Raw genomic sequence first — 21788 nt, forward strand, 5'->3', positions numbered from 1 at the left:
CCCTTCTGATCCCTCACAGCCACCAGGAAAGGACTCAGCTTGGGAGAGCCCCATGGCAGAGGGGATCGAGCGCTTGGGCCGCGTTACCCTCCCAGCCCACAGGAGTTGGATTCTCTGTGCCATAAACAGAAGCCCAAAGCCTGACCTCTGCCTGTCCCTGCCTGTGTCTGTCTGTCCCCACGTGGCTCTGCCAGCCATGACTCGTGCTGTCCTGCTGGCCGTGGCTGGTGCAGGGCGTTTCTCTTCAAGTGCTTCTCATCACGCTGAAATCCTGCTTCCTTCCAGGCCCTCCGCGTTAACATGAAGGCCCACATCTGCCTCCCCACATGGAGAAGCCCCTTGCTGTGCTGCAGGGGTTGCTTCAGGCCCCTTTCCAGAATCAACACGTGGGCTCTGAGCATACCATGGGTTGATGGACTCTGGTGCTCTGACTGTCCACACATCACAGACCACAGTGCAGCCAGTTTGCTTGCTTGCTGTGAGTCTTGCAGAGCACCAACCTGTCCTCCCTTCAGGAGAGCTCTGGGGCTGAGACTTCAGAAATCCCTTCAGCATCCATTTGCTGGGCTGTGCAGGGCGGGATGTCCAGTCTGGCACTGTGTTCCTTGGGCTCCTGCATGCAGAACTGTGAGTGCCCCATAGAGCGGCTCCTGGGCAGCATCAGGGCTGCTCTACCTACCCAAGCAGCTATGCTGGCAGCTATGGGTTTTGCTGCAACAATGCCTGCAGGTTTCATTCTGGCTTTGACAGATTTCAGCAGTTCCAGATGCTGACTTATACTGTACCTCTAAGAATCTGCCATATTTTATGTTCTTTTACCAGCTGCCATGACCAATCACAGCTGATGCCATATCTCAAGTTCCTGGCTGCTCAGCTGTAGCTCCTAACTAACAGTGCCACCGTTTGGGGCAGATAAAGGAGAAGGAGAAGCTCTTAAAGCCAGAGCTGCACCTGAGTTGTGCTGGGGCTGTGCTGCTGTTCCCTGGTGTCAGTGCTGGCTGCAGGAGGAGCAGCTCAGCCTCCTGCACTGCTCACACTGCTCAGGGAAGGCTGCAAGCACTGCTGAAGTTGTGGGTCTTCCTGGTGCAGCTTCCTTCTCTAAGGGGCCCTATCAGTGTGTGTGCAGAAATTGCAGAAGTGGAAACCAGGAAGGGGAATAACTGATTGGGAGAGGAAACGTGATGGTGATGTGTTTGACACAGCCTAGGGGGAAGTATGGATGAGTGTAAAGGTTTCTGAAGGGAGAGGAAAAGCCCCTCTCCCCCCACCGGACAGCCCTGACAGGTCCAGAGCTCTGATGGATGTCCTGTGCAATGTGCTGGTCTATATGGAAAGGGAGCTGTGCCCTCCTTGGGGTCCTGCTCTGCCCATGGGGGTCTCCAGCTGCTGCCCCTGCTCCCAGGCTGCCCTCAGGGGCTGTGTGAGGAGGGCAGGGTCTGGGGCAGCCCAGAAGGAAAGGGAAGGGCAGACCTTGGCTGTAAGTCAGTGTAAACAAGTTCCTTTGGCCTGAATTGTGCCTTATGATCTCTGCTGCCATCCGTCTCTGGAGCAGCCAGAATGTGCTTGCAGGGGCTGGATCTGTGTTTCCTTGTACACAAGGGACGGGGACACTGAGCAGCAGTGGCACCAGCCAGCTCCTGCCATTGCACTGGTTTTGGAGGCAAAGGATGTGTTTAAGGGCTTAATGGTTAATCTGCATCCCGCGAGCTCAAAGAACTTGTGAAGGTTAAGAGAGGCCGGGAACTCATCTGTGTTCCTCGTCCTTCCCCCAGCACGGAGCCCACAGCCCTGCATTGGGCAGGGACTGAAATCTTAGTGCTCCTGTAGGGAGAGCTGTGTGCTGAGAGCCACCCCCGGCACGAGGAAGTGCTGCACGCTCAGGGAAGAGGGAGGAAGAACGTTGGAGCGTCTGCACGGTGCTTCCGTGGTTCAGGCCGTGCCCTCCCCTGCTGTCGAGGATGCATCACATGGAGCACTGCACTGCTGCTGCCCTGCATCCCTCAGCAGCGTGCAGGAAAGCACCCCACAGCCTGCAGCCAGCCCATGCCCGCTGTGCTGTGTGCCATGAGGATGGGCAGCAGTCTGTGCCAGCCTGGTGTCTGCACGTCAGCTGTGCTCCTGATTCACATGGAGCCACGGAGGCGTTCCGACAGAATGAGCTATTCCTGAAGGGCTCCATGTGATCCTGACTGTGTCAGCTGATGGGGAAAAAATCCCTTTATGAAAGAAGCAGCGCACACCTGACATGGGCCCCAGGCCCTGCGCGTCTCCCCATGCCTGCCCAGCTCAGCCCCAGCTGTGCACGGTGTAGTGATGAGTACGAACAGCACAAGTCCTGAGTGAGGGAAGAGGAGTAATTTGGATCCGAATTTGGATTAAGGCAGTCCTAGCGTGTTTGTAGCAAAGGGGCTCAGAGCTGCAGTGCTGTGTGCTGCCCGGAGCATCGTGGCCATTTCCAGCTGAGGACACGAGGACAAGTTTCCTCACACAGGGCTCCTGGGAAGCCCATGGGTGCAGGGATGGGCACTGCTGCAGAGTCCTGTTGGCACAGCACTGGGACCCGCTGCCTCTCCTCGCACAGCAGGGACACTGTGACAGTGCCAGGGTTTGTAGCCCCCTGGTGCTGCCATGCTTGTGGGACATGGTAAGAGGAGGATCTGAGTGTTGCCGTGCACATCCCATATTTCCACTGAGTCTCCTCCAACCAACCCTTCCGCTTTTCCAGCCAGCTCTCCCTGTGTGATCTTTTGTCATCCACAATGACTTTTGCCCTTTTCACTCACATCCCCCGAGCTGTGCCACATGGGCTGCACCTTGGGGAGGCAGCTGTGCCTGTCCCCATCTGCAGCCAACCTTACAGCACGGCGCCACAATTCTGCGTTGGGCATTGGAGGAGAGGTGACACCCAGCCACAGCACTCTGCCTCTTCCAGCACGAAAGGCAGTTGGCCATCTGCTTCCAAAATCCCCGTTCTCAGCTCTGTGCAGCCCTGTGGTCAGTGCTGCTGAGATCCTGCCTAGATGTGACCTTGGGCTCCCACTGCAAACCACAAAGCAGCACCAGGCCAAGAGAAATAATAAAACCAAACAGCTCCTGCTCTGTTTCAGTTTCTCTTTGCTGAACTAGGCGATAACCCTGCTGTTTACCTTGGCTCCCTGCAGTGCTTCGTTTGGGTGCTCTGGAGCTGTGGATGCAGTGCAGAGCTGGGAGCTGGGAGCTTCAGCTGGGGCAGAGCTGTATCCGCAGGAGAGGAATGGAGCCAGGGGTGATCTCTGGGAAGAGAGCAGCAGCAGTGGTGATTTCCCACCCGCTTTCATCCTTGGAGAAGCAAAGAAAAACTGTGATATGGAAAACGGAGACGAGAGAGGATTGATGGGCCGGGAAGCTCCGAGCAGCGAGGAGATGGTGGTGTGGTTGGATGAGATGGGATTGGATTCAATCAGAGGCATCAGTGTGCCTTGTCGAGGTGAGCAGAGCAGACAGCTCAGGATGGAAATCAGTTACTTCTGATCCAAGCAGAGCAGAAGAGCCCCGTGCACAAAATGCCCAACCAGCAGAGCAGCGCTGTGTCCCTGGAGCTCTATGGATGGCACTGTGTGATGGCAGCACCACAGGGCTGGGCTGGGCACCCTCATGCCTGCAGCCCTGGCAGCAGTGCCTGCGTCCCCCCCAGCTGGAGGCAGCACCAGGAAGTTGTCTGTTTTCAACCAGTGATGGCCCAGGAAGGATTTAGCAGCGCCCAAAAGCCCCTCAGCACCTGGGCATCACACAGCCAGAGGCAGGCAAGGCCATGAGTGTTTCCCCCACCTGGTGCTTCCACAGCCCAGGGACAAGCAGGACAGAATGGGGCTGGATAAATACGAGGTGCTGTGGGAGTATAAATTGAAATCTTTTGAGGAAAAGTACAGTTAAAAGCGTAGAAAACATTCCTTCAATGAATCAGCACTTTGTACTTTCCCCCCACAGTGGGGGCTGCCTGCAGGCACAGGGGGAGGAGCACCCCACAGCCCCGCTGCCCCCCACCCCACGCAGAGCATCACCACCAGCACTGCCTCCAGCTGCGGCCCTGCCCACCCCAGCACCCAGATAATGGGAATCAACACGCAACCGATTGCTTCACCGCGTCAGAGCAAGGCCTGTCCCTGCCTCAGCTCCTGCACTACTGAAAGGCCTCTTGCTGTTTATTGGGGCTGTTGGAAACCCTCATTAGTGATCGCAACCACTGCCATAGCAACGGTGACTGTGCTGGGCTGGCAAACTACAGCTCCCAGGGTGCAGTGCTGCAGGAGAAGCAGAGAGGTGGCAGAGGGCTGGGGGTGATGGTGGTGGTGATGGGGGAGGAGCACATGTGGGTCCTGCACCTTGCACGTTGCAGGGTACTGATGCTCAGTGCCATCAGTTCTCTGCTCATTTCCCCACAGATCTGACCGGGCGGAGAGGTGACCAAGGGATGGCAATGATGCACAGAGGTCCTCCATCAGAGCTCTGATTCTTAAGGGTATCACATTAGCACAAAGGGAAGGCTGTGAAGCTGCATGAACCCCAAAGCCAGCACAGTGCTACCCTGGAGCACTCAGCAGCATCAGTAGCTCCAGGATGGCTGCGGCGATGGCAATGGCCCAGGACCGGGCTCAGCTTGGGTGGTCAGAGAGTGGCACGCAGGACACAGCCCAGCTCCGGTGCTGCCAACGGACAGGGACACGGCACGGAGCAGCAGGGACGTGCTGGAGGGCTGTGGGCACTGCCACGCTATGGGGAAAGGGGCCCCCAGCCAGAAGAAATGCCAGAGTATGGTCACTGGTGCTGAGCACACAAGCCTGCCGACAGTGCAAGGGGTAGGGCAAGAGAGCACGGCACTGGGACACAGCAGAGGGTTGCGGGTGCGCCGCAGGGGAGGTGGCACAGCGGATGGGATGCGGTAAGAGCCCGCACCGCGGGGACACAGCGCGAGAGATGCGGGCACTGCCGGGCACGTGGGGCAGAACGCCCGGCTCAGCGCTACGCGAGGCCACGCCCCCTCCTCGGACATGGGGGCGTGGTATCTCAAGGACACGCCCTCTATGCTAATGAGCGCTGAATCACGCTCTGTGGGACGCGGCGGGCGGGACCGAACCACCGCCGTGGGAGGGGGGAGAGTCCGGGCGGAGCGGGGGCCAGAGCGCGGCTAGAGCGCGGCCGAGCTCCGCGTTGGCGGCCAGGGTGCGGTGTTCTGCAGGCCCCGGAGCCCACGTGGCCGTGGGAGCGCCGGGCGGGGAGAGGCGGAGAGCGGCGAGGCTGATCCCCCCTGCGTCGTGACCCGTGGGAGCGGCCGGCGGCGGGAGGGGCTCGATCACGTGACGGGCGGGCCGCCGCCATTTTGTCCTGCGGAGGCCATATGTAGGGCGCCGCGCAGAGCCGCCGCGCAGTGCCGCCGGGACGCAGCTCCGCTCCGCCTGCCCCGCCCTCCCCATCGCCGGCCTCCGCCCGCCGCTCTCCCGCCCACCCTCTCTCCTCGCCTCCGCCATTTTGTGGCCGGCCGCTGCCTGCGGAGGACGGCGCCGCGGCGGAGCCCCGTTCCCTGCCTGCCCGCTCCGTGCCCCGCTCCGGCCCCCCCGACCCCGCAGCCATGTCCTCCAGCAGCACCCCCGAGTACGCCTCCTTCTTCGCCGTGATGGGCGCCTCGGCCGCCATGGTCTTCAGCGGTGAGCCCTCCTGCGGCGCGGCGGTGGGGGTGGGGGTGCGTGCCCGGGGCTGTGCGGTCGCGCTCCGGCGGGGGCGGCTGTCGGGGCGGGGGAGTCGGGCTTCGCGCGGGGGCGGCGGTGGGGAGCCGCTCCCCCTCCTCCTCCCGGCTCCATCCGGGCATCGGCCGAGGGTCCGCGCGGTGACGTCACCGCCGCCGGCGGAGCCCCCGCTGTCACGTGACTGCGGTGCCGGTGGGGCTCCGGAGCCGCGCCGTGCCGCACGCCGGGCCGTTCCGTTGCATCCCGGGGCGGACCTTCGCGCTGCGGAGCCGCTTTGCGCTGCGCTGATGTTTCCCTGGGGCAGCGCCGGGCTGCGCTTCTCTGGGGCCGGAGCCTCCATGGGCGTGCCGGTGCGGTCGGTCTTAAGGCGTCGGTGATGCTGAATGGTGCCTTTGGGCTTCCACCTTCCCTTCGCGAGGGGAGCCCCGTAAAGCACAGCCGGGGGAAGCTCTCGTCCGCAGCTGTCTGTTTGTGCTGTAGGTGGCTGAGATCGGCACGGAGTCCCTCAGCCTGCCTCACAGCCCCCCCCCGGGGCTGAGCAGCCCCAACAGCTCTGCGGTTCTGCCCCACTGCAGGCAGTGCTGTGGGTCGCGGGGCCCCGAGGCCCAGGAGGTCGTGCTTCTCAGCACTGATATGACCAGAACACGTCAGACACCTGCAGGGAGCAGCTTCTGCTTCGAAGCCTTAGTGTGCTCTGCATGCACGCCCTGACCCGCTTGCCCATCTGCATGCATGGACTGCAGTGTCCGTGTTCCACCCAGGCTGGTGTGGAGGAGTCCTTGCACTCATTCAGCAGCTGCTGCAGCTCCAGTCACGTCGCTGCTGCTCTTACACCCATCTTCATTGGTGTCAGTGATGCCTCTGAGATGATACTGAAGACTGAAAGGTAGACTGGTGGAGGCTGCTCTTGGTTAGAGCAGCAGTTCAAGCTGGGAATGTACGGTAGATATAAAACATTTGAGGGGCGACTGTGGCTCTGCTGGTGTGGGCACTGGGAGCTGGGCTCGATGCTGCTCTGAGCTCACATCTCAGCACAAAAGAAGCTGTGCCCCGTACTGAGGGCATGCGGTGGCAACTGTCATGGAGCTCAGCCATCATACGTGTGCCTGATGCTGCCTGGAACATGGCACACACAGTGCAGGCTCTGTGCCCAACCGCCTGCCCACCAGGAGCAGGCTGAGCACCTCACAGGAGAGGGAGGCAAAATGGAGCTGGCAGATGAACGCCTTTGGCAATAGCAATGATTAAAGTCTTCAGTGACTGCTTCCCCAAGGAAGCGCAGCATCTCATTCTTCCTGCAGAAGCAGAAGAGCACTGTATGGCATTTCAGACTTCTGTGCAAAGTTTGCATCAGTAGAAACCTTGGTGAGGGATGCAGTGTTGAGTCAACCTTTCAGTAAGAACTCAGAGCATTGCCTGGCACCTCTAAAGTAGAAATGAGGTATTTCCTAGAAGCTGCAGGTCTGGTAGTGCTGTACTGTGGGATTGCAGGTGGCAGGGCAGGGTTTGGACTGGGTAACTCAGGTCACCCAAGCTGTACCAGTGAGGGTTTGGTCACTGTGCTGCTGCTGGTGCAGGGCTGGGCTTCAGGCAGCAAGCAGCCTGTTGGGCCTGAGTACATCTGGTGAGTAGGACCACTGCAGCACATCTGAAAGCTGCCTGGGAGCTGGGAGCTAAGGCTTTGTGGGCAAGCGGTGTGCAAATACCTGAACTTGCTGTGGATGGGTGTTGAGCAGCGCAGTGATCATGGCTGACTCATGCTGTGCCTAAAGATCAGCTTCTGGCGAGGCTGCTGATTGTATTAAAGACATGTTTCTAGTAAACATGGTCAGGTTTGACACTGCCCAGGCTAGTTTGATGTGAAAACAGGTGACTTCAAGCAGTTCTGTTTGGTGTTGGAACATTAACAGCTGATGTAGAATAGATAGCAGAACTCGTTCTGGTCAGCTCGTGCTGAGGGCAGCGAGAAGCCCAGAGCAGGCTGTGTGACCTTGGCTGTCCCAGGCCTACTGTCACTGATCACAGCCTGTTCTGGGAGCTAAGATTGCTTTATTTCCTATGTCTAAAACATGTGGCTGGCTCAGTGTCAGATGCTGCTGAGTGATCCAGTGAGAGACTTTTCCATGTGACTTCTGCATGCAGAAATGAAGAAGCACAGCATTGAGCAAAGCTGCCCAGCAGCGTGCAAGGCACTTTGTCCAGAAGAGTGGGATGAGCCGGGCTGCTCCATCAGGTCCCCAGGGTGTGATAGGAGTCTTGCTAGGACCTGCTGGACCGGGTGATGTGATGCTGCTGTGCTGCCAGGCGTTGGGAACACTGCTAATGAGGAGGACTCCAGCCAGCAGTGAGAAGGCAGTCCTGTGTCCTACTTCTCATTGTTGCTGCGGAGCCAACAAAACTTTATTTTAAGCTTGGGTCACAGGTGTGCTATAGCTGTTGGTTAGCTGCTCAGGCCCCCCACGTATGCACATCCCACCCCATGGAATTGCTGGCTCAGTGTGTGTTTGGTGCAGCTGTCAGCCCTGCACACTGATTCCAGGAGGCATCTTGACTGCAAACAGCTCATACCCCTGAGGGCAGGTGACTCCTGTGCTTCCTGAAATACTGTTCTTGGTGGGTGAGGGGTTGGTGGAAGAGAGTGTGAAGGCCTCTACAGCCCTCAGCCTAGGAGGAACAGCATACTGCCCAGGTAACTTGCAGGTGAGAAATGAATGGGAACAGAGAATCACTCTGCTCTGCCAAACACTCCAAAGACCTTCAGAGGCAGGTGGTTGGGGCAGAACTGTGGTCAGCACTTCACATTGCTGTACTGACTGCAATACAGAGCCACATAAAATTGTCTTTAACTAACAGCAGGTAAAATGGTGGACTCTCAACACAAGTGTTGGAAGGCACAAGCAGTGCTGCTACAGGTGAGTTTAATTAATAGAAGGCATAAGTAAGTGCATGATTTCTGCTCTGCAAATACTAGTGTCCGGAACATCCAAAACCATTATAAGCAAAGCCTTAACCATTAGTTGTGTAGAACTGGGCTGAAGCTGCTATGAGTGGCTTCCAGCTGATCTGGTGGGATTCTGATCTGGCCCCAGAGTCACTGTAGACTATGAAGTCTTTGTGCATTTTCACTGTGATGGAGCTTCAGTGCAGTAGTAAAGATGAACACCAGTTGCCTTGGGACCTCTTAATCGACTTCTTTCAATTCCTAAAATGAGCCTCTTTCATCTCTCTGGAGCCTGACTAATTGCGAATGGTGGTTGCTAGCTGGAAAATTCTAGAGCTCCATCAGGCTGTTCTGTGGTACTGGAAACCATGGGACCACAGAACTGTGCTTCTCCCTGCTAACTGCCCTCACAAGACAGCAAGGCATAACCTGCTGACCTTGTTTCCTTTGAGTGGTGAAACTTGTGAGCACAAGGCTTCAGTCTTATCACATGGGTCTGAATGGGATGACCTTGGCTTCCCCAGGGCCCTCCTAGCTATGGCTGCTGTGTGCTGAGCACTGTAAGCTGTTCAGCCAACCAGCTGGCATGAGAAACAGCAGCTCTGCTAATCTGCACCTTCGTGCAGTGGGCCACCTGTCTGTGAATGGCTCATCAGGGCAGTGGGAGGCCGAATGATGAGGATAAGTAGCAATAGGGCTGGCTTGTGGTGGGACCAGTATATGTTGCTGCTTGCTGGCAAGTACTCATGGCAAGACCTATTCCCTTTGTCACAGCTTAGTAAAACAAACCTGGCTTGTATGCTACACAGTGCTCTGCATGCAGAGTGCAGCTGCAGCCATCTCAGCTGGTTGGATAACTGACTGATAACCTCTTCGGGTTGTCTGTTCTGGAGTGCTATAACCACAAGGACCTGGTGTTTGTGAGTTCGAACATTGACTGAAGAGAAGCACATTGCTCATTAGCCTCTTGCAGGTTGATGTTTTCTCATCATTCTGAAACCTGGAAATGCAGAGCTGCCTTCTCATACAGACAGGGAAGGACAAAAAGGATGCTGTGCCTAATGCTGTCGTGGGTGATGCAAGTCAAGAATTGCAGGCTGCCTCTCCCTGCAGGGCAGTGCCTGTTACCCCTGCAGCCATCCCTGGAGATGGGCTGCAGCTGCTCTCCAGCTCAGCATTCTGATGCTGTGTGGGTACCTCTCCACTCTTGTGGCTGCCCTGTGAAGGGGCAGCTGTGCATCACAGGGTTTTGCCAAAGCAGCTGTGGAGCATCTGTGACCATGATCTGAGGTAGAGCTGTGTTCGTGTTAAACTTGGTGGTGTGGAGGGGCCCCAGCACTGCTGGGTTGCCTCCCACCTCTGAAGATGACCATGAGCCTGGCATGGCAGAGCAAGGGCTGTGCTTGACCCAGCTGTCACCTCTAGCAGAATCCCATGGAGGTTAACAGCCTGATTGAGGATTAGCAGGTCTTCAGGTGAACTGGTTCCTGCTGTCTGGTAGAAGGCAAGCCTGCCTATTGCACAGGACAGCCCATTTGATGCTGGATTAATTAGAGAAGGCTCAGGGTGCACGTTCTCATCCAGAATGGTCTTTCAGTCTTGCCATGATAGCAAACAGCATTCTGTCTGTCTGGAAGTTTGACTTGTATTATTAATCCAAGGCAGTCCAGCTGAAGTGCTGTGGGAATTTTTCCTCTGCCACTGCTGTGTGGAAACTTGCATCTCTGTGGTGGGACACGAGGAATCACAGCTCTGAATGGATCAGATGCTGCTGGAGGTGCATGACTGATTCCTATCACAGCTGCTCAGATCGCTAGAAGTCGCATCTATAGGAATGGTGCTTTGACTTGAAGCCTCATGGTGGTCAGTGTGTGTGTCAGTGCCCATGGGGCTACAGGAGTTGTCCATGTGTGCCCGCAGAGTTGCACAGGAACTGTAAGGCTTTTGGGAACAGCCTCTTTGTGCATGGAGGGGTGTTGGGGTGTTGCATGAGGTGGCTTGCAGCTGTCTTAGCTGCAGGATTGATGTGCTTGGTGCATGACCTCACTGAGCACTGCAGCTATAGCTACAGCAGCTTGGTCCTGACACTTGTGCTAGCACTGACCTACAGCACAGATGACGAGTGCTAACAGTGTCAAAGTTGCAGTGAAAGCCTTTGCTCTGGTACGACTGGTCTTCCTGCAGCCACTGCCTGCGTGGCATATTGCTTTCTAGTGCACGCTTCACCTCAGAGCTGTGCTGTCACACTGCTGCTGCTCCCACCTCTGGCTGATAGAGGCACCATGTAGCACATCTGTGGTCTCATGGCAGTGCGTTTTGTCCTAGGAGTGGTACTAAAGCAGCTGTAGCATGAGTTCAAGGCATTACCCTACAGAAATTCTTCATGTTTGAGTTACCTTTGAAACAGGCATACTGGGAGTAAGCCTCAAATGATGCGTGAACTTGTGTTGCACACCTTTGAGCTTTTGAATGGCACAATTCCTGGTTATAGGCAGCATGGCTTCTTCCCCTGATAAAGCTAGATGGCAAAGTGCTGTTCCTTCTTTATCACTGAGGTGTCTTGATAGCTGCCATAAAGGCAGGGTTTGCTCTGAAAGTAATGACAGTCTAATTGGCCTGTGTGTTAGGGAGACTGAGCTGTGTTGATCTGATGTCAGTATTTGGAGTCACGGTATGTAACACCGATGAACAAAACTCTTGTTTCGCTTTTTACTGCTGTTCACGTAGATCCCTTCAAGCCTTGTTCTCTGAGATTCTGAAAATACTTTATTTGCAGCTCAGCTGCAGCATTCTGAACGTAGTGCGTGCAGTGCTTCAAACATTCACGGCTGTCAAGAAGTGGAAGCCCAGATGTACACAAGTACAGAAGTGCCCTGGGTGCCGCGTGGCCCGCGCTGAGCAGCTGTGCGGTGGGGAGGTGGGCCTGCTCCCTGGGATGCAGCTCAAGGGCAGCGTCAAAAGCACAAGGAGCGCTTCTGAGGCTAGTGGGCAGGGATGAGGCAAGCTGCCTTGTAAGCTTAGTGGAAGTGTGGGGACCTCTGGTGTGAGGCTGCTGGGCAGAATGCTGATGAATGCTGGTGGGGTGCAGATGTGCCAGCTCTGAGGCTGGATGTGCTTGTGCTGTTCTGATGGGGGACAAGCAGATGGTCAGTGCTAAGTGTAAGCTGTGTGGCATCTCGCTGCCACAGTGTGGGTGACTTTGTTTCATAAACGGCCTAGATAAAGTCAGTGTGCTAACAGTTGTCTGTTGTGTAGGTTTTTGGGATAGATAACTAGAAACTGACTAGAACTGCCCCTCCCCAAAAACTCAATCAGGCTGGCTTTCTGTATGTGCTATTGCAAAACCCATTTCTGTAATCCACTGCCGTGTTAATTGCAACACCTCAAAGAAACCTCAGATTTGGAGGAAGTAATGACAGATGTAGCTTTGAACAGTGAACTTCGCTCCTCTTGCAGGCCTTCTTAGAGAGAACTGTGGAACCTTAGGCAGAAGTGGCTTTTACTAAAAGCTTTGGCTGGAAGGTGACCTGAATCTTGATTCCACTTGCATCCGTTCCTCGGATGTTTAATATGAAAGAAAAGGCTCCTAATTCAAGGCAGAGCAATCTTCTAGATGCCCTAGGGGGTAGCCATGTTCAGCTAGCATCACTGATATTGTAACTAAGTTTCTGCAATGAATTCTGGACTTCACCTACAAGGCAAGTGAAACCCGTCTCCTGGTTGCAATAAAACTGCAGAATGGATGGAACAATCTACTTCTGAACTGCACCAAACAGTTCTTTATGTGTCTCTTTATAGGAAAGACTTGAAAAGGATCCGGGTTACAGGAGGTTAGATCTTTGCTAATGCAGAACTAATTTGTTGTTGATGAGGCTTTCCTTCCAGTCTTTAACTAAAACCACTTCTGGGAGGGAGTCTTATGTGATTGTAGCCCTTACTCTCCTGAACCTTTGGTGTGCAGAGCTGAGAGGATTACCCTTCCTTCTTGGCTGCTTGAGTTGGCTTTAACTAGATAGGGGAGAATAGCAGAGTGAATAGCCTAAACCATCTGAAAAACTAGCAGCTCTTTTGTAACATCCTACACTAGTGTAAGAGGCAGCTACACATCCGTGTGGAACAAACAACTCTCCCCTCTAGGAAGCTTAATTCCTACCAAGGGTCAGCCAGACTTGCATGTAAGGAGTCCCTGGACAGCACAAGCATTTGAAATGCCTGTTTGCAGTACTCTTCAGTGGCCATTTTGAGCAGGCAGGAGTATTTTTTGTGCTACTTAATCAGGACTCAAACCTTTGAGTATTGATGCCATGGTGTCAGGGAATGAGGTGGCACTTGCATTGCTGCTGGTGCTGTTTCAGCTGTGGTCACGGGTGGCTGCTCAGCTGCTCATCATCTTCCAGTGGTGCTGGGTGCAGTCCAAAGGTGGACTTCCTAATGTACTCCAGAGCAAGGCTGAAACAAAATGGGTCTTTCTAAACACTTCAGAATCAAAGAATGAACTTCTATGAGACTATTTTAAAGCTTTCAGGTCAGAAGTAACTCTTTTGAGGCAGTATGTCGGGGCTCTTGTTTCTGGCAGTACTCTGTTAAAGGTGATGAGCCCATTTGCTGCTTTGGAGACCAAGCTTTGGGTTTGTGTGCTGCAGGCTGCGTGTTCAGTACCTCCAAGGTGGTGGGAGGACCTCAGGGGTGAGGAGGTGGCTGTGGTGGTCTGTGGTGGTGGCTGTGGTGGTGAATTGGAAGCTGTGCTGCTCTTCCTGAGTCCAGCAGTTGGGTTAGCGAGTGTTTGGACCTGAATGCTTCATCAGGTGGAGGTATTGCATGGGAGGAGGGAGTCCTTTCTCCAAGGAACAAAGTGTAGCAGGAATATGAACGGTCACTGCTATCTCAATCTGTCTGATGAAGCTGTGTGTTTCATCCCAAGTCAGAGCATGGGGCAGATACCCCTTCTCTGGTAGAAAAGGCCTCATGTGGGATAACACAAGGCGACCTGTTAAACACTGGGGGTGTTTAAGAACTCAAAGTTGAGTAACATTAAGAGCTGTGGCTCTCAGTCAGGCTGCATCCTGCTGCAGTAGCAAAGCCTGCTTTGCTACGTTTCTTCCCAAATTCCACTGAGGAGAGCCTCTGCATTCTGGACTCAGGGAGGGCACAGATGCCAAGGTAACAAGTTCAAATGCAGACCTAAGTAGGGAATGCGTTTGTGCTGCAGTGCTTGCCCTGCTGTGAAGCTGGCTGCTCAGGGGATGTTCTGTGGCCAGTAGTGCTTGAGCAGCAGCAGTTTCATTTCAGGATTGTGGGTAAGTCACTTCCCCATGCTGTAAGGGAATGCGCCTCCCTGACACACCAGGTGGTCAAGTGACCAAGTTAGCCTTGCACAATTCTTCCCTGTGCTGACTCAGCTGTTCTGATGCTGCCATCTGACAACGGCGGCGTTATTTGGGGAACTTCCTAATGTGTCTTTTCTCTTGCAGCCTTGGGAGCCGCTTATGGAACTGCGAAGAGTGGCACGGGTATTGCAGCCATGTCTGTCATGAGGCCTGAGCTCATCATGAAGTCGATTATTCCTGTTGTCATGGCGGGTATTATAGCTATCTATGGCCTCGTAGTGGCGGTCCTCATTGCCAATGCCCTTTCACCAACTATCACACTATTCAAGTAAGTTCTGTATCTGTGAATTTCGTTGAAATTTGGATGCTCTGGAATGGGTAGATTTTTCATTAAGCTCTTCAGAAAGCGTGGGTTGCCATAAATGTTGAATGCTCCCAAGCTGACCTCAAGAACACCAACTGGACTTCAGCTGTCCTATGCAGTGTCTTAGCATCGGTGATAGAGATGTGTTAGCTGACAGAAGCAGTATTGTGAGATACAGTCATGGTTTATGTCTCCAGGAAAGTAGTGCAGCCAGGGGATGGGGGCCTGAGTTTGTTTCACAGTGTCACATTCTAGACATGGAGTACGCAGGTCTTCTCATGAGTTAATCAAGGTATCTAAATAGCTTTCCTGTTGCCTGGGAGATGCAAGTGAATAATTCATGTTGCTTGCTGCTTTACATGCTGGTGAATCAATCCTCAGGCTATGCATTGTACCTCTATACCAGCCATAGTCTGAAACTTAATCTGCTCAGCTTCTGAGAGTAGCTAGCTCTAGCTTGATGGATGTCAGAATAAAACAATGCTTCTGAGGCTTAACAGAGCAGGTAGCTGTGCTGCTGTACATGTGAGCGCAGATGAGCATTGTGGTTGGCTGAGCTGTAAGCCTTTATCTAAGAAACAGCAGGTGGAAATATAACTGCAAAGGAACCAGGTGGTCAGACTCTAAGGACTGCTCTTCAGGCACCTCATCTGGAAAGCCAGAGCATCCCTGACTGACCTGTCCATATTAACTCCATGTGCAACTCTTGTGCTGCAGGAGGGCTTCTCACCAGTGTATGCCATGGCTGTGTAATATGGCTGCTGAAGGCAGGAAGGAAAAGCAGCCATGAATAGGCTGCACATCACTGGGATAGGTGTTAGTGTGAATGCTACAGTGAGCCCAGAGTAAGCACTGGAGCTAGGAGTCATGGGAAGCATCTGCTTCATGAGATGTGCTGTGCTTACTTAAATGAGTAGAGATCTTTCTGCAGGAAAGAGGTTCTCTGTAGATGTTTGTTTGCCCCCGCTTCCCGAAGAGAGGGACTAAGTTCATCCTGAAGATGGAAGGTGACGTCCTGCTGCTTGCCACTGAGCCTTCTTTTCATCTGTCCTACAGGAGCTTTCTTCAGCTGGGTGCTGGCTTGAGCGTGGGCCTCAGCGGTCTGGCTGCTGGCTTTGCCATTGGCATCGTGGGTGATGCAGGAGTACGGGGCACAGCACAGCAGCCCAGGTTATTTGTGGGCATGATCCTCATTTTGATCTTCGCTGAAGTCTTGGGTCTCTACGGCCTCATTGTTGCCCTTATCCTCTCCACAAAGTAAACGTCGCAGTATGATGTAAAGAGATGTAACAAATCAGCATTTAAAAAAAAAAAACAACAACAAAGCTCCAGAATGGAAATGGTCTCTCCAATGTGTACAGTTGTCCCAATTTGGTAGTTGATCTCTTGTAAATGCGCAATGTACGTTAGTGACTTGTCCGTCATGTGTGTAATTCAATATTAAATTGGTTGGGCAGCTCCAAGCCTGCTGCGTGGCTTGGGGTGGCCTGCGTGCAATTTTCCACCCATTGCTGTTAGTACTTTATGTATAAATATGAACTAGAAATGTAATTTTTCTCTTCACTGGATGTTTATTTATAAAAGACTTGACATGTTCATACATCTATGGAGCAAAGATTTTCAATTTCCCATGCTATATATATTAATCTTATATATAGGTAGATTACACTGTGGGGTCAATTGTAAGTGCAGAGAATTCCTTGGATGTAACTTTGATTCTAAAGATTGCTGTAGTGTCATGGTATTGGAGTATGAGAATCTTGTGTTTTATTACAGCAATTGTCCGAAACACTCCCGTGTTTCAGTAGTAACTGCGTATGCTCTGGCATCAGAGTTGTGCACCCACTGTTGGGTTACAAACTTATACGATGTTTCCAAATAAAACTTCCTCACTACATTGCTGTAACGACTCTTCTGCCTCTGATTTAATGCTTTTGCTGCCGCTCTGGGGAGAGGAGGGGTTCTAAGAGGGGGAGGCAGGGCCTTGAAAGTGACTGAGTGCTATGTGGAAGTTGTTGATGACTGCTGAACGCATTCTTTTTTCTTCCTGGGCAAAGAGCGATGGATGCTGCTGCTGCCTGGGCTGTGCTTGTGAGCAGAATGCTGGGCTGCTGCGGTGCTGTCAGCGCTCGGCTCTGCCTGGTCAGGTGGTGCTTCGCTGTGTGGTTGTGCAGTGTGGGAGTAAGGGTACAAACTGCTGTGTGTGACAAGGAACGGGAGCTGCTGAGTGACCGTGTGTCCTGGTTGCTCTGCAGGACTTGGATGGAGGGATTGCTGCTGGAGTACCTGAACGACTGTCTCATCAACAAAATGGATTCGTTTAGGAACTCATACTTTGAAAGTCAGGAGCATTCAAGCTGAGAAGTCTGCTGTTGCAGCTGGGAAGCGCTGAAGCAGAGTTCTCCCATCCAGGGGGTTTGTGGATGTCACAAAACAATGCTGGAGCTCCCATGGGAGCTGTATGTTGGACCCTTACAAAGCTAGTGCTTGCAGATGTTATCCAGAGTCCATTTGGGAAGTACATGGCCTTTAATAGTTCGGGGAACAGAAAGAGCTTTTTCTGATTCATTATCTAAGTTAACATTACTTAGATACGTAGTAGCATCTTGGTAATCAAGCTGGGAGGTCTGGAATGATTTGTCTGTGTGGCTGGGAATGCTGGTATGGCAGAGCTGTATCTCAGGTATAGCAGTGCAATGGGCAGCTCTGCACAACACAGCTGTGGCCAGAGCTCTGGGAGCCACTGAGCATCACCACCCTGAGCTTTAACCTGGTAGGAACATGTGCACCTTCAGAATAGCTGATCTTTAAACTAGAGACCACCCAGCAGCATTGTTAACAAGCTAACTGGTTTGTTGGCTAAAAGATGTCTGCCTGGGTTCATGTGATAGGCTGTCAGCTGCTTGGCTCCGGGCTGGAGAGAACCACGGCTTTTGTGTTTCAAGTGGCTTGACTACAGGGCACCCTCAGCAATGCTCTCAGTAGTGATTGGTGGTACAGAGATGGGGGCTGGTTCGTGGAAAGCCCTGCATGTTTGAATGGGATGGGGATGGAAACAGAATTGGATGGGGAGGAAAATGTCTCTTCAGTGTTTCCTGATCTGAATCACATCGATCCCATTTTCCTGAGGAACAGCAGTGGACTCGGACCCTGTGAGCTGTGTTTTCTCAGATGTTCTGAACACTTCTGGAAACTACAGTATATTAAAGTCTCCTTGCAGTGATTGCAATGAGTGCTTCTGTGAAGAGCCTGTAGCTTGGAGAGGTGATGGTGGATTCGGGCTGTCTGGAGGAGGTGCACTGCTCTTGTGTGGCAGGAGTCTCGTGTGGAGGGCCTGGCTGGGTGAAATCATTTGAGATCTGACACGAGGAGGACATGCTGCCAGCCTTGCTTTTGGCCAGATGAGAAGAATATAAGCAAACGTGTTTGGGAGCAACCAAATGCTTGTGGTAGTCTGATCTCTGGGATAAGAAAAACAATTTAAAGGCACCAGCCTATAGGAACTTGTTTGGACCCTGGCATAGCCACAGTGTTGGTTACTAGGCTTAGAATCACGATGGATACTTACATAACCAAATACAGATAAAATGCCATCAACAGCTTGATTTATGCCTTGGAGTGCCAAGCCTTCTGCATTTATAAACCCACACAAATCGTGAGAACAGCTTAAAAAAAAAGCCAGGGTTATTGTGAAAGGGAAAGGATTGCCTTGCATTAATACCTGCAAATACACCAGGAGTAAAATTAACAGTTTAAATCCGTTGGCTGTTCTCTGTTACAGCCGTGCTCTAGATCCTCACTGGTGACTCCCAGGTGAAAACTTGCCTTTCAAGTCCTCTGGTGAGGCTACTGTGTCACCAGATTTCTGAGGTGATACAAGGTACTAAGAAAATTACAGACCTTTCAGCCCCTTTCCTTCATTTACTGACTGCTCTTCTGCTAGGTCTGAGTGCAGCCCCATCCACCAGGGATTGACTTTGCTTTGGAAGAGCAGAGCAGGCAGCCCCAGAGCATGGAACGACAGCCTCGTGGCGGGCCTGACTGAGAAGAGGTGGCGTCTGCTGGCACATAAATAGTTCTGTGTAATGTGGCAGATTGCGTGCACTGCAGAGTGAGTCAGCCCTGCAGAGAGAACAGAACAGAATGGCTCTGCAGCAGCAGCAGCAGCAGAGGGTGATGTCCATTAGCAGTCAGTTCAAGCTAGGTAAAGGCGAGGGATGCCTGCTCTCCGATGCTGTCAGCATAGACAATGCATTGGAAGAGCTTGCTGACCTTTTGCTTTGTTAGCTTTCGTATGTTGGGGTTTTCTTCCTCACCAAATGCTGTGATTTTTTAAATTATTTAATGCTCTGCTGTAGAAGCAGAACCTACCTATGTTGGTCAGTGACTGCTTTTTAGGACTGCTTTAGTAAATCCAAATGCATCTGAAAATTAATTGCAATAAAGTAACTCCTGTTTGGAGAATTATACAATCACAGAACGGCCTGGGTTGCAAAGGAGCACAGTGCTCATCCAGTTCCAACCCCTGCTGTGTGCAGGTCGCCAACCAGCAGCCCAGGCTGCCCAGAGCCACATCCAGCCTGGCCTTGAATGCCTGCAGGGATGGGGGATCTGTTCCAGCGAAACCCCTGCTCCTGTGCCCTGGGTTCCTGTGGTTGCTGCATTACAGGGGATCGAAGTGAGCAACGCCAAACAGTACAGTGTAAATCAAACCAAGCAATAAGAGCTGCAGAAAGGTGTATGTATAAGGGGAAAGCTGGAGATGCCCTTGAACATCTGGATCCCATTTCCAGCTTTACTGCAGTTTGAATGTGACGCTGAACAGCCTCCGCTGCGGTTTTGTAGTGAAATGGAGGTGGCACTTTATGTTTTGTCAGTGATGTGGATTTACCTGTTCATGCAGTGTCCAGCTTCATTCAGAGGGGGCAGGATGACGGGACGGCCTCACGCAGCAGAGGGTGATGACCACCTTGGTCCAATGGTTTTGTCTCTCTCGAGCTGAGGGCTAATCTTAGGAAACCCCCGGAGTTCCCAAGGTCAGCATGGTGTCCAGCTCACAGATATGAGCAGCATCTCTGGTCCCTGTTCATTAGAACAATTTTTAGACCTCTTTGGGAATGCACGTGAAAAACGAGAAACCAAATCTGCATCTCCACAAGCCTTTATTTTGGCAGCAGAGCTAGCCTGAGCCCTCCTTGCTTTGGTACCTGTACCTTTGCTCACATCTGTAAGCCTCCCCCGTTTCTCCCAAACGTGCTGCTACAGCTTTTCCTGTGGCGAGGCAGTGAATCTGATTTGGGAATTGAGCCAGGTTAAAAATAACTTGACCTGAAAAAGAAATGATTTGCTAAGGGAAAAACAAGTGAAGCTACTGCTTGTGATTCCCTCAGCCTGTTACTGGGGCAGTGGAGAGAAAGAGCATGCAGTTATTAAAGGAGGAGCGTGTAATTCTTGGTGAGGTAAGGCAGGGTTGGTTTAATTCTGTGAAATAGAGAGCATCCAAAGGGACAATCCTTAAGTAGAGATGGGTGACATGAAGTTGGGCTGGGTAACGCACCTACAGCATTGCTGAGGCAGATTCCCATACCTGTTGTCTCAGAACAGGCTGTTCTGTTTGTTCATGCAGCAGAACAGAGGGAGGTCAGGGCCATCTCCCAGTGCTGTGATTCAGTGGCTCGCTTCTGGCTTTCATCATAGATGTTTTGCATCCCTTTGTTGCCAAAGGGTTGGTGAAGCTGTTGGCAGGCTGGGCCCCATGGCAAGCTCTGTTATAGTGGACGTTACCACGTGTAACTGCCTGGATGTTTCTTCCACTGCCAAGGAAAACTGCTGTCACAACATGCTGTCACACATGCTGTCAGCATGTGCATGCATGTGAAAATGCCGTTTGGCTGTAAGCCATTGGGGTGCTCTGTGTGCCTTTTGACATCTGAATTTAGCTGTTTGGAAGGGTGCTTCTGCCCTAAGAAAGTTATTGGCTTGAATAAACAGGCCTGAGATACATTGTTAGGATTCATTTTCTAATTTTCCGGTTTTGGAGTCTCTTTAGCCGTACTAAAGCCACAAGTCATTCTCACTGACATGCTGCTGGGTGATGCCCCTGAGGATGGATAATTCAACCACGATGAGTAAAACCCACCTGAAGCCACTCCTAGCTTCACATTCCCAAACCAGGCTGTGTGTAGTTTTCTTGGGATAAACTAACATCATTCTCCATTTCAATGGCCTTTACTGGCATCCTGCTGACACTGAAAGGTAGCTTTGTTGTGCAGACAAGCACTGACATGTGGAATAAGTACAGTATTAAATGCTGATCTCTACATTAACTTCCTGGCTAGACGGGGATGTTATGTTCATGCACCATTACATTTCACTTCATTTATCTTTTCTCAACATGATTCATCAGAGGAGCTCACATCAGCACCCTGCTTAGACACAGTTCTGGACGAGGTAATTGACTCTGCAACGCTGTGGGACACTGAACTAGATACAACGAGAGCAAGTGTTGGTTGGACACTGCTGCAGCAACATGGAGCAAAGAGAATGGAAGGGAATGTCTGCAAGCAGACATCTAGGAGTAAATACAGAGTTTGGTGGGGATGCTGCTTTAATTAGAACAAAGTTTAACATTATGGCGGTCAGACATGATTTCCCTTCTGCCCACAGAGATGCAGACATCAGAAGGACCGCCGGTGGCATGGTGTGCTGGTGAGGACAGCCCGGGGCTGGCACTTAGAGCACAGAATAGCTTTGTCTTCTCTCCCAGGCTGCTGCAGACTTGTCAGATGACCGGAGCAGCCTGCCTACAGCAATGCTGTCAGCTTAGAAGTAACGTTTAAAAGAAGGAATGACTTACATGTCCAGGTCACAGTTAACTTTCTTTCCCTGAAGCTGAGAGCGGAACAGCAAAGTGAGGAGTTCCAGAAACCTTACTTTGCCCAAGCCAATAAACAATTATGGTTTCATCTTGTTCGTGTAGTTATTGTGGTGTAGTGTTGTGCCTAGCCAGATTTCTGAGCAGCTACACAATTTCCAGCACACTGCCAGCTCTTGGGGCTGAGCATCAGCCACTCCTTCAGCAATTAGCAGACCTGCATCTGCCTATGGTTCCCTTTCAGGAGGTAAATAACCACGAGCAGGATGGATGCATCACAGCCTGCAGCGCTACTTCCCTTCACAGTGAGCACGGCCCCCACGCCGTACACATGCCTGCAGCAGGCAGTCACATGCGGGTGCAATGCACGAGGACAAAGCAGAGCAGCTCCTCCAGGCAGGTTCCTCATTCCCTGGGGAGGAACGAGCCGCTGCAGCCACTCAAGCCAGAGTTACTTATTCACAAATTCAGACTTAAAAGCCATTAGGAACCACTAATCCCTCTTGTCTGACCTTCCAGGCCTTTGAACTTTGCCTGATAAAACATGAATACTCGAATGTAA

At 52.4% G+C, this 21788-nt stretch overlaps 1 protein-coding gene across 1 annotated transcript; it reads left to right on the forward strand.

Moving 5' to 3' along the window:
- Positions 1–5538: 5538 nt before the first annotated feature.
- ATP6V0C (ATPase H+ transporting V0 subunit c) lies at positions 5539–16258 on the forward strand. Its single transcript, XM_042864512.1, has 3 exons — positions 5539–5681; positions 14133–14316; positions 15409–16258. Exons 1-3 carry the CDS (start codon positions 5606–5608, stop codon positions 15611–15613), a joined length of 465 nt encoding a protein of 154 aa, XP_042720446.1. The 5' UTR covers positions 5539–5605; the 3' UTR covers positions 15614–16258.
- Positions 16259–21788: the final 5530 nt, after the last annotated feature.

The sequence above is a fragment of the Lagopus leucura genome, unplaced genomic scaffold, assembly GCF_019238085.1.
Source record: "Lagopus leucura isolate 7727_CA_CO unplaced genomic scaffold, USGS_WTPT01 Super-Scaffold_760, whole genome shotgun sequence".
In the NCBI taxonomy this organism is placed as follows: domain Eukaryota; kingdom Metazoa; phylum Chordata; class Aves; order Galliformes; family Phasianidae; genus Lagopus; species Lagopus leucura.

Coding starts and splice junctions, on each gene's coding strand:
- ATP6V0C (XM_042864512.1), top strand. CDS start 5,606: ATGTCCTCCAGCAGCACCCCCGAGTACGCCTCCTTCTTCGCCGTGATG. Junction 5,682..14,132: donor GGCCGCCATGGTCTTCAGCG/GTGAGCCCTCCT, acceptor TTTCTCTTGCAG/CCTTGGGAGCCGCTTATGGA. Junction 14,317..15,408: donor CCAACTATCACACTATTCAA/GTAAGTTCTGTA, acceptor TCTGTCCTACAG/GAGCTTTCTTCAGCTGGGTG.